The sequence below is a fragment of the Elephantulus edwardii genome, unplaced genomic scaffold, assembly GCF_000299155.1.
Source record: "Elephantulus edwardii isolate Elephantulus edwardi_28Jun2011 unplaced genomic scaffold, EleEdw1.0 scaffold00077, whole genome shotgun sequence".
In the NCBI taxonomy this organism is placed as follows: domain Eukaryota; kingdom Metazoa; phylum Chordata; class Mammalia; order Macroscelidea; family Macroscelididae; genus Elephantulus; species Elephantulus edwardii.
Window position 1 is genome coordinate 9,255,258 of NW_006399827.1, and position 10,270 is coordinate 9,265,527.

The 10,270-nt window shown below is 53.8% G+C and overlaps 1 protein-coding gene across 1 annotated transcript; it reads right to left on the reverse strand.

Moving 5' to 3' along the window:
- Positions 1-2,778: 2,778 nt before the first annotated feature.
- On the reverse strand, positions 2,779-7,922 carry DLX4 (distal-less homeobox 4). The gene is made up of 3 exons (XM_006889307.1): positions 7,640-7,922; positions 4,322-4,518; positions 2,779-3,021 (listed from the first exon to the last, which is right to left on the reverse strand). Exons 1-3 carry the CDS (start codon positions 7,920-7,922, stop codon positions 2,779-2,781), a joined length of 723 nt encoding a protein of 240 aa, XP_006889369.1.
- Positions 7,923-10,270: the final 2,348 nt, after the last annotated feature.

The window sequence follows — 10,270 nt, forward strand, 5'->3', positions numbered from 1 at the left end:
TTACAACCCGGGCTGGGGCTGTTTTAACGACACAACTCGTGTTGGGCTGTCCAGTGAATCTCGCCTTTGGAGGCTTTCCGAGTTGGGGCGGTCGATCTTATCTTCGCTCAGCGGAAAGAGGAGTGTGCAACCTGCCACAGGAGGGACCATGGCCTCAGACCGGGCCTGTGGGAGCCAGAGCCCTGGTCGGGGTGGGGGAATGCTGGCTCGGATGAGGGGGAGCCCCTCTTCCTTCTGGTGACCACCACTCAGTCCTCCCTGGCCCTGGGTCTCGGCTTTGGCTCACCTCAAGCCAATTTTCATGCCACTGAAATCCTCCAAATGGGTTTTAGGGAGTAGAGATGACTGGAATTGGAAGCCAAAAACAGACTTGTTTTGGGAGATAGGCTCTGCCCATGACATCTGCCCATTCTGTTCTGCAGGTGGCCACAGTCTGGGCTCCTCTATGATCAGCCAGTTCCTTCTGAAAGGGCTCTGCACACAAGGGTAGGTCTGAGTTTACAGAGCCTGGAACTAAGTAAGAAGGAAGTCCCACTTGGAATCAGGCTTGGGCTCCCTCAGCTCCCTCAGCCCAGGTTCTGTGCATGTGGGAGGCAGAGCGCAGCAGGCACGAATCTATTGCTGGGTCCAATTGCTCCTTAGCTGCCACCCACCCTTATCTCCTGATGTTGTCAAAGCTGAATGAAGTCAAGGAGCTCCTAGCCTCTGTGCCTATTGACCAGTCTGCTCCCCAGTAGCCTTTGAGCGCTCAGGAGGCTTCCTGTCATCCCGCCACCCCAGGATCTAACACAGCAGAGATTCTGTATGTTTGTGGAACCGAGCAGGGAAATTCTCTTTCCTTTTGGGGATTACCTCTCCACACCCGCCTTTCTATGGTCGGATTTACCCATTCTACCATCAAGCAGCATCTCCCAGGAGAGGATTTACCTGACTCAGTGGGCGTGTAGTCAGCCTAGACCTTCCCCCTGTGCTGAATGTGGGACACAAGGAGTCTGGGGAGGCCTCACCTCCACCCACACTAGCCTAGGAGACCACCTGCTGGTGGGGACCACTCAAACGTTGGTGATTCCCACTCTCTTGTTTCATACTGAAGCATACATAACTATGGAAGCTATGAGAACACTGTAACAGCTTGGAACCGTAATACTAGTTAAGAGGCAAAACTGGAATCCAGTTGTCCTGACTCCTAGTTAGGTGCTCCTTCTGGAAGAGTCAAAGGCAAAGAGCGAAAGGGAAGGGGAAGATGTGCATCCAGCCTGACAAGGCAGGAAACAAATACACCTCGCAGCCAGGATTCAAGTTTCTGGACAAACTTTACTCTTTGGAAGCTCAGGGTGGGGGGAGACTGTGAGAGTTGGGGGAATACTTATCAGATTGCCTGGAAGGCAGCAAACCAAAGCCCTCAGGCCCTTAGGAACCTTTATAAATATGAGCAGCTTGTCCCCTTGGCCCTAGACAGTTGTGCGCAGCTCAAGCACCACAAAATGGATTGAACCAGTGATGGCAACAATGAACCTGATGATGGCTGAGACTGTGAGGTCGGTGCAGGGCGAGGTTTTGATCCGTTGTCCACAGGATTGCTCTGAACCATATTTGACTATACAGCACCTAACCAGAACTCCAACTATCTACTGGTTTCTCTACCTTCAGGAATCCAGAGGGCCTATTTGGCTTCACTTCCTCCAAAATGTTATCCTAATGGGCATTCTCCTCACACAGAGGCTGTGCAATTTACAGTGTCTGAAATTCCAGTGGAGGGCCAGATCAAAGTTGGTTTTGACTCAATGGCACATAACAACAAAATGAGTTCTCAAGTATCTACGCTTGTGGGTTTCTTAAGTGTTGTCGCCCTGTGCTGCTGAGTCAACACCAACTCTCTATGACCCCAGATAGAGGAGGATAAGAGGAGACCTGCCACAGAGGGTTTCCTAGCCTATAAACCCCATGGATGCAAAATTCCCCCCCCCCCAAGAATGGCTGATGTGTTCAGACCACTGATTAGCAGCCCAGCACTTAATCACTGTGCACCCAGGGTGCTTTGTTCAGTATTAGGGGTGGGGAATAGGAGATAACTGGATCCCAGTAAATACTGCTGAATTGTATGGATAATCAGATTCATCATCTACTCAAAATAGGTAAGATCTAGGAGGAAGAAGGCTGTTGTAGGACAGGAGCATGAATTACCCATCAGTTTACACAAGCTACATTTCTTACAGCCTTCTTTACCTCACAGGATGGATCACTTGGGGGTAATGGGATAATCCTCAAGTGGGGAAAATGGTGGCTGGGACCTGATATTGATCAATTTTGTAGATTCAGGATGCTCACTTTAGCTTTTGTTCACAAAGGAGTTGGTTGACCTTCCTTAACCCTTAGCCAGCACCCCCAAAGCATATAAAGTGGAACAAATTTTGAAAGCTTCTTGCTGGTTTTGAGCACAGGCTATGGTGGGTGGCAGTCCTTTCAGAGTGTGGCAAGGCTGGAGGTCCTGGAGACAGTCTAAGCTCCAGGCAGTGACACTCTCCAGAGCCTTCATCCAGTTGGAGGGAAGTCCGTGGCGGTGGTGGAGGGCAGTGGTTAGGCAAAGTCTTTGATTTAGCGGTTTGGGTTAGAGGGTAAGAAGGACAGGACTCCACCCCATCCCTTTTTCTCCATTAGCTCCTTGTCCTCCCCAGAAAGTCCATCTGGAGCTGGTTTCCTCCTAGCCCAGAAGGGGTGCAGGTGGGCCGGGTCTTGTGCTTTGTAGGAGGGCTGGGAGCTGACCCGCCCTTCCCAGACTCACATCATTTGAGGCGTAGCCAGGACATCTGGGGAGGGATGCTGATACCAGGCTCCAAAGCTGTTGCCATAGCCACCGGTGGACAGGGGCCCTGCGTTGGGTAGATCCCACAGGGATGGAATGGGTGGGGAACACGGAGACAGGGAGGTGGGCCCCCCAGAAAAGCCGCCTTCCTGTCCCCCAGAGTTCTGCTTCAGGAGTTTCTTGTATTTGGAGCGCTTGTTCTGAAACCAGATCTTTACCTTTAGAGAGAAAAGGGGAAAGAACGGAAGGTCAGGAGAAATGCACATGGATGACACAGGGACAGGAGCCCAGCCTTAGGGAGCCATCCTGAGAAGGGACCTGGTGAGTGAGACAATGGCTCTAGTCTCCCACAGCTCCTAAGTCCTCTGAGTTCCCATCACCTGGCCAGTATTCAATCTGCCTATTTAGCAAGCCCTTGTCTACCTGTGTTATGCAGACGACACAACCCAGCTTCCTGAAAGTGAGGAGGACTTGAAAAGCTTGCTGCAGAAGATCAAAGATGACAGCCTTCAATATGGATTACGTCTCAACATCAACATCACTACTGGACAAATAGGCAACATCAGGAAAGTCGGAGAAAAGACTGAGGTTGTCAACGATTTCATCTTACTTGGGCCCACTATCAACATCCTGGGCACTAGCAGTCTGATTAGGAGACATCTTATACTGGGCAGATCTGCTGTCAGGGATTCTCCAAACTACTGAAGAGCAATGATGTCAACATGAAGACTAAGGTGGGCCTGATTCAGGCCATGGTCTTTTCAATCACTTGCTATGCATCTGAGAGCTGGACAATGAATAAGGATGAAAGAATTATTGATGCCTTTGAGCTGTGGTGTTAGAGTACTAAATATCCTAAAAGAACAGACAGCTATGACAGAATGTTCCTTGGAGACAAGGATGATAAAGCTGCTTCTCACACACTTCTGGCATGTTGCTAAGAGAGGCTATTCTTTGAAGAACATCATGTCAGGGAAAGAGAGGAAGACCTTTGACAAGATGGACGGACACAGTGCCTGCAGCAATGGGCTTGAGTGTGTCATGGATGAAGATGACACAGGATAGGGCAGAGTTGTGATCCACTGTTCATAGGACTGCTGAGTCCTACACGACTTGATGGCACCTAACAGCACTGTATACCTGAGGAAGCTCAGATGGCTTAGTAGTTAGGAGTTGTGCTGCCAACCCAAAGGCACAAAGTTCAAATTCACCAGCTGCTCCAAGATGGGCAATCTTCTCCTTTGGGAATTTTCAAAGCCAATAGCCTTTGAAAAGCTGCTGGAGGGTCAGTTCTGACTTGACAATACATAACAACATCTACATCTACTTCAGTCTAATCCCCATTCATCAATACAACACACGCTCCCCTTCCCTCCATTAACGGAAGGCCAGCTATGAATGCCTGGCTGGAAAACCCTGACAGCAAGGCCAGGAGATGCCTCAGCCACCACAGCTCTGGGCTGAGCCCTGTGAACACCCAGCAAGGTTAGCGTGCTGGAAGGAGGAGACCTGGCTCACCTGGGTCTGCGTGAGGCCAAGCTGCGCAGCCAGCTGAGCCCTCTCCGGCAAGGCCAAGTACTGCGTGTGCTGGAAACGCTGGTTCAGGTGCTGCAGCTGCAGACTGGAGTAGATGGTCCTGGGCTTGCGCAGTTTTTTGATCGGGGCCTGCAGGTGCCCCTCCGAGGGCTCTGGGGACAGCTGGGGCTTCTCTGAGTCTGGGGGTAGGGGTAAAACACAAGAAGAGAAGATGTGTGTAGGAACTGGAGAGGGCGAGAAGTAGATTCATGGGTCACTTGCATCTCCTTTGCATGTCCATATGGGATTAGCAAAAATGCACTGTTGCAGAGTGCTCCTCTCCTGGCCCCGCTCTGCTTTTCTCCATGTTTCTCACCCTACTCTCAGAGGAATCCCACCTTCACTGCTCACCAGATGACTCAAGGCTCAGTGCCTGTCCTCAGGAGGCTCCTACTCTTGAGGGTTCTAAGCCCAGTGGAGGAAAGCACCAGAATAAGTACAGGCGGTACCCTACAGCGGGAGGTCAGGATTCCCCCAGCGATTGCACCAGCTTGTGGGAGGGGATGGGGTGGGGCCGAAGGGCTAGATTTGAGGGCCGCGCTGAGGCCTGGTAACTGTGGATAGGAACATTGCAGGAGGAGGAAACGCAACAGCAATGCTCAGAGGCCCAAGGGAGAGTCAGCACGGCAGCCCCGGGGCTCAGGGAAGCAGAGTGTGGAGGAGAAAGGGCAATGGGAGCCAGGGATGCTGAAAGACTACACTCAGCATCGCAGGGCGGAAGGTTCCCGGCTTTACCGTCACCCCGACTTCCGTTATCTGACAGACCCTCTCCCTCTCCCCAGGCACGATTGGTAGGAAAAGTGTTCATCTCTCTCATGGCCAGTAGACTCAGGAGGAAGGTCTTTCTGAGGCCTCAGAAGTGCCTCTCACACAGCGTGGCCACACTCATGGAGGGGTTGCAGGGAAAGTGACAGGATTGGGGGCCCTGGGCTGCACGGTGCTGCCAGAGATCCCGTTACCTCCTGCTAACCCTGCTTCCAGGGAAACTGAGCCCGGGAATGCATGAGTGGCAGCCCAGCCTGTGCCGCAGGGACACCAGAAGCCGTCCCACGTGGATGAAGCGGATGATGCAGTCAAACGCACCCGAGATGCATGCGGATAACACTCGCTTTCTTCCAGTCTATTCACCGAGGTGCGCTGGACTCTGCAACCTGCGGCCAGCCTGTGCTGCATCCGTCCACTTCTCCCTTAGCCTGGGTCAGCCGCCACCCATCAGGTTCCCCGCTCTGGGCCAGCCCGGGTCACCACTGCCCTCACCTCTCTCAAAGCCCTCTCCGTGGCTTGGGGCCCTGCCTGCGGCTCTGAGACCCACCCCCCACCCCCGGCAATTCCCAGAAAAACGTTTGGTTTCCGTTCCGCCTGCGCCTGCCCAGCTTCTCCAGCTCGACCCTACTGTTGGCAGCTTGGGGTTGGAAGTTGATTGGCCATCCGCGCCTCCCTGCCCATGTGGACCCAGAGTCTGGGACAATGACACCTGGACCCAGCAGCAGACAGATCCAGTTGTTGAACTCTTCATGCCCCGAGCAGTCTGTTCCCCAAGTCTCTGCCCTTTCCCACACAGGTTACAGCTCACAAGCTGGCTGGGCTCAGGTGCCTGCTATAGAGTCCTAAGGCCTCTCCCAAAGTACACTCTGCTGGCTCAGTGAGGTGTTGCAAAACTTGGAACCAAACTTCCCCCTGACAGAGTGTGGGTAAATGGACGGTTAACTTTAGGGGGCCCTGAGAGAAGACAGTTAATTTGGGGGGACCTGGAAGAAGTTCCCTAAAATCCTCTGCTCAAATCTCCATCATTCACTCTGGAGTTAGGTCAGAACTAACAGATGCAGCAGAAAAATGTCATAATCTATTTCAAGGACATTTGTGTGTGTGCTTTTAAAATTTTTTTCGTTGGATCCGGGAAAGTCCACAATAAAATGAATTCTTCACTCCCTTGTCCTTCTAATGGGAAGACAAAGGATTGCGGGAAATAATAGTATAAAAATCAATCCTATTTCCAACAGTTCTCAGGAAGGAACAAGACAAAGGACTGATCAGCCAAAGGACTGATTTATAAATGCTAATTCCCAAGTGTCTCTCATCCAAGGACTGACCTGGTAGTCTGAGAGAGGCAGCTTCATTTCTGCCACAGAAGATGGCTAATTTTGGAGGCCCTGAAGAAAGTCAATGTTTGAGGGTCAAGAGCCTGGGGAACAGGTTGATGCTGTTTCATCCATGTGGACATCAAGGAGGTGACATGTCCTAATTGTTTTGAATGGCTTGAGTCCACGCTGATAGAGGTTGGAGCACCATGTGTAGGGGCAACAGGAGAAAGGACAGTGCACTTATACTAGGCTGACCCCAGGGGAGTCACCTGGTGGGTATGTGTCCTTAGAACCTACTGTGCCAGTGAACACTGGTGGCAAGGAGTTCAGAGGACCTGAGTTTCAGCTTGAGAACGTGTGGATGGGTGTGTGCATAGTGCGCATGTGTAAAACCAAGGTCTCCTAGTAAAGTCTGGCTCTCAGGAACTCAAAAAAAAAAATCCTTCCAGATAATGGGAACTGGGGCCTAATCTATTCCAAAGCGAATAGTGGAGATGACAGAGCTGGCATGCTCCACCGGCTGGAAGACTGAAGTACCCAAGGTCTCCAATGAAGGTAGAGGGGGTTGCTGCTGCCCTTATCTGTGGCTACATTCTTAGAACAAAGGATGGGAGGGCCCAACTCTGAGGTTCTGCCAGACCTCCTTCCAGCTTTGCTTTGGCAAGTTCCATGGAGAGAGAAAGGGGAGACAGTAGGGAACAGAATGACCCCCCAATAAGCCTTTCAAGGGGGTCCGACTTCCACTTCTCCGGAGTTTTAACTTGAACTTTGCATTCTGAGATGAGAAGACGGCACCGCCTCGAAGGGAGGGTATGCACGGAGGGGACAATTCTGGGGAAGGGTCTAGGCCCCCACGCCCACATCTGGATTGTTTCAGTTTTCCGTTACACGTAGGTACTCGCAACCCTGCTGCTCCAGGGGGGTGGCGCAGGGAGCCCTCCCGCCTGGCTCCACACAATTGCAAATCGAAACCAGGTCGGTCTGAAAGGAGACCTAGAATCGACTCGCCCCCGCCCCTCCCCCCTGCGCCTCCCGCCCTATCCTTTTGCCCTCCCCCACTCTCGAGGAATCTGATTAAGGCTTGAATCCCGCTAGCTGCGCCCGACCGGGCGAGGGCGAAGTTTAGGGGTACACAGGAGCCAACCCTAACGGTGAAAAGGGGCGCTGCGGCCAGACTTACCTGCCTCCTGCTCTTGCGAGTGCCCAGCCGGGCCGCGGAGGGGCTGAGAGGGCGCTGCGGCTTGCTGGCAGGGCAGGTAGGAGTCTCCGGGGGTCGCTGGGCCAGTGTAGGGGTAGGATAGGAGATGGCCATACGGCCCTGAGTAGGACAAATCGGGGGCGGCTGCGGTTGCTGAGGACAGGCCAAGCGGGTAGGCAGCCACTACCGACGGGGCGGGGGCGAGGTCCGGGAAGATGGCTTTGGAGGCATCCCGACCAAGGAGGGGGCAGGGCAACGAGGTCATTGCGGACGGGGCTGGAGCCCAAGGGCTTAGGCCATGGCCAGGCACGTCGTCCGCTCCCCCAGCCAACTCTTCGGAGCCTGAGCCGTTGGGCTCGAACGAGCCCCCGAGTCGTTCGCCCCTACACTTAAGATCCCCAGCAAAGTGCCTGTACGCTGTCTCCAAGGGACATCGCGCTCCTGGGAAAGGGTTTCTGGGGATGCCCCCATGGCTTTTCCCCTCCCCCCTAAACCTGAGGGGGGCCTCATGCTCTCTCTTGGGTTCGGTTCTAGAGATCCGACGGGGGCCCCGCCTACTTAGATGCTTGGGATTGGTTCCCGCACGGGGTGACCTCACGGAAGCCTGGAGCGCGGCCCGCCCCCGCCCCCCTTTTGGGCCGCTGGTGGTGGGGAATTTCAGAACTGGGAAAGAGGAGCGGGAGAAGGGCACACCCAGGCTTGTCCCTCTCGGGACACTCCTCCGAGGATTGCGCGAGGCTGCAAAGGCGCTTAGCGCAGCCTGGGAACCTGGGTCCCAATAGGCGGCACGCGAGGGGTTCGGCGGGGCTGGGAAGTTGGGCGAGCGGAGCAGAGCGGCGGCGGCTCCGGGGCGCGAAGAGGCTGTGCCCGCCGCCCCAGCTCTCGTTCTCTGCACGACTAGTCCCGCCGCCACCAGCCCGCAGAGGAGTCGAGAGCAACCCGGCGGAGCCCGGGCTTATTCAGCGCGTCGGAATGCGTGGCTGCCGAGCGCAGGCATTTGTTGGTAAACAGACGCCCGGCTGGGGGAGGTGCCGCCGGCGCTCAGGCTGCCCCGCACGCGCGCCGCGCACACGCCCCCGCAGGGCGCCCTCCGCCTGGCACGCCGCGACCGCCGCCGCTGCGCCCGCCGTCCCCCGCCCCGGCTTCCGCTTCCGGCAGGGGCCCCGGGTTGGTTGCGACACCACAGCTCCTCCTGGCCCCCGAGGCCGCACGAGGGCTCTGCCGTCTGCGCTTTTTGCCCGTGCCGCACCAGGCGCCACCTGAGGCCGAACCCTTGGCCGAACAGGGACAAGACTCCGGCTGCGGCGGGGGAGCGAGGCCAGTGTGATGGCTGCAGGGAAGGCGTAGGAAATACAGCAAAGACTGTCTTTGTAGCGACGTTTTTCAGAGTATGTTCAAGATTGGAGTCTTAAAACACTAATATCTCGCATACAAACATCTATTCTACTTATAACAACTATTTAGAGATATCTCAATTGCATAGTGTACATTCGGATATATCGAAACTCAATGATGTTCACATTAGCATCTTGTGATGAGCAGAAAAGTTCATTTATGAACCAGCAAACAGGCAATGGATAATGTAATCTATGTACACAAAGACTAATAGTAGTGGGTGGCCCTGTAGAAAAGTGTCAGTAATTGTCCTTTACGCAGACCCAGGAGAACACAAGCCAAATAGCTGGTGTACAAGCTTAAAAAACAAAACTCAAGCTTATATACACACAAGTACTATCCTATGAGAGATGCTGGCTCACACATCTAAACTCCTTAGGGGACAGTTACTTTTCCAAACCCACCTGTCCACACAACCTCTCTGCACCTCCCACGTGGGTACACAAACTGGGAACATGCAGATTCATGTATGAATACATGTATCCCTCCAAGCGAGGAGGGAGTGAAGGTGGCAGTTTTGAATTGGGGAAGAGGGACAGAGAATCCGCCTGGAAGAGTGAGCATGAGCACACGCTGAGGGTGACGGGATCCAGGCCTTCTTGGAGAGATGAGAAGATAGAAAACAGATGTGGAGATTGGGAGGGGTGGTTCAGACCCCAGACAGGTGTCTAGGAAGAGGTGTGGGGTTGAGCCTACACAGAGGGTATTCATCTTCAGGAAGAGCAGGTCCATTTGAAACTGGAGCACCTGGACTCTACTCCAGAGCCTCAGACCTCTGATGGGAAAGGGCTGTGCAGAGTCTCAGACCTCTGATGGAAAAGAGCTGGGCAGAGAGGCGCACCTTTCTCTGGGCAGCTGGAGAACCCATGCTCCTCTCATCTGACAGTGTGGACATTGCTCAGCTGAAAGTCAGCATCAACAATGCGGCAGTGGAATTTCTTGGTTTATTTTTTTCATGGAACACCCTTTCCCCTTGATTCCCCAATTTCAGCCACATCACTGTGAACCTAGGAGGGTTCTCCTCTGAGGGAGGCAGCCACAGGGCATACAGTGCACTGATGTGTTCCAAGGATGTGTCGCAGGGTGCATCAGAGAAAGAGAATAATTTAGGGGGGTGATGTTGACTGTCAGAAGTTTCACAAAGAAGCCACTTTCGAGCTGGCTTGGAAGAACCTGTCCTCTCAGGGCTGGTTCTGGAGACATTTCTGCACTAGAGCT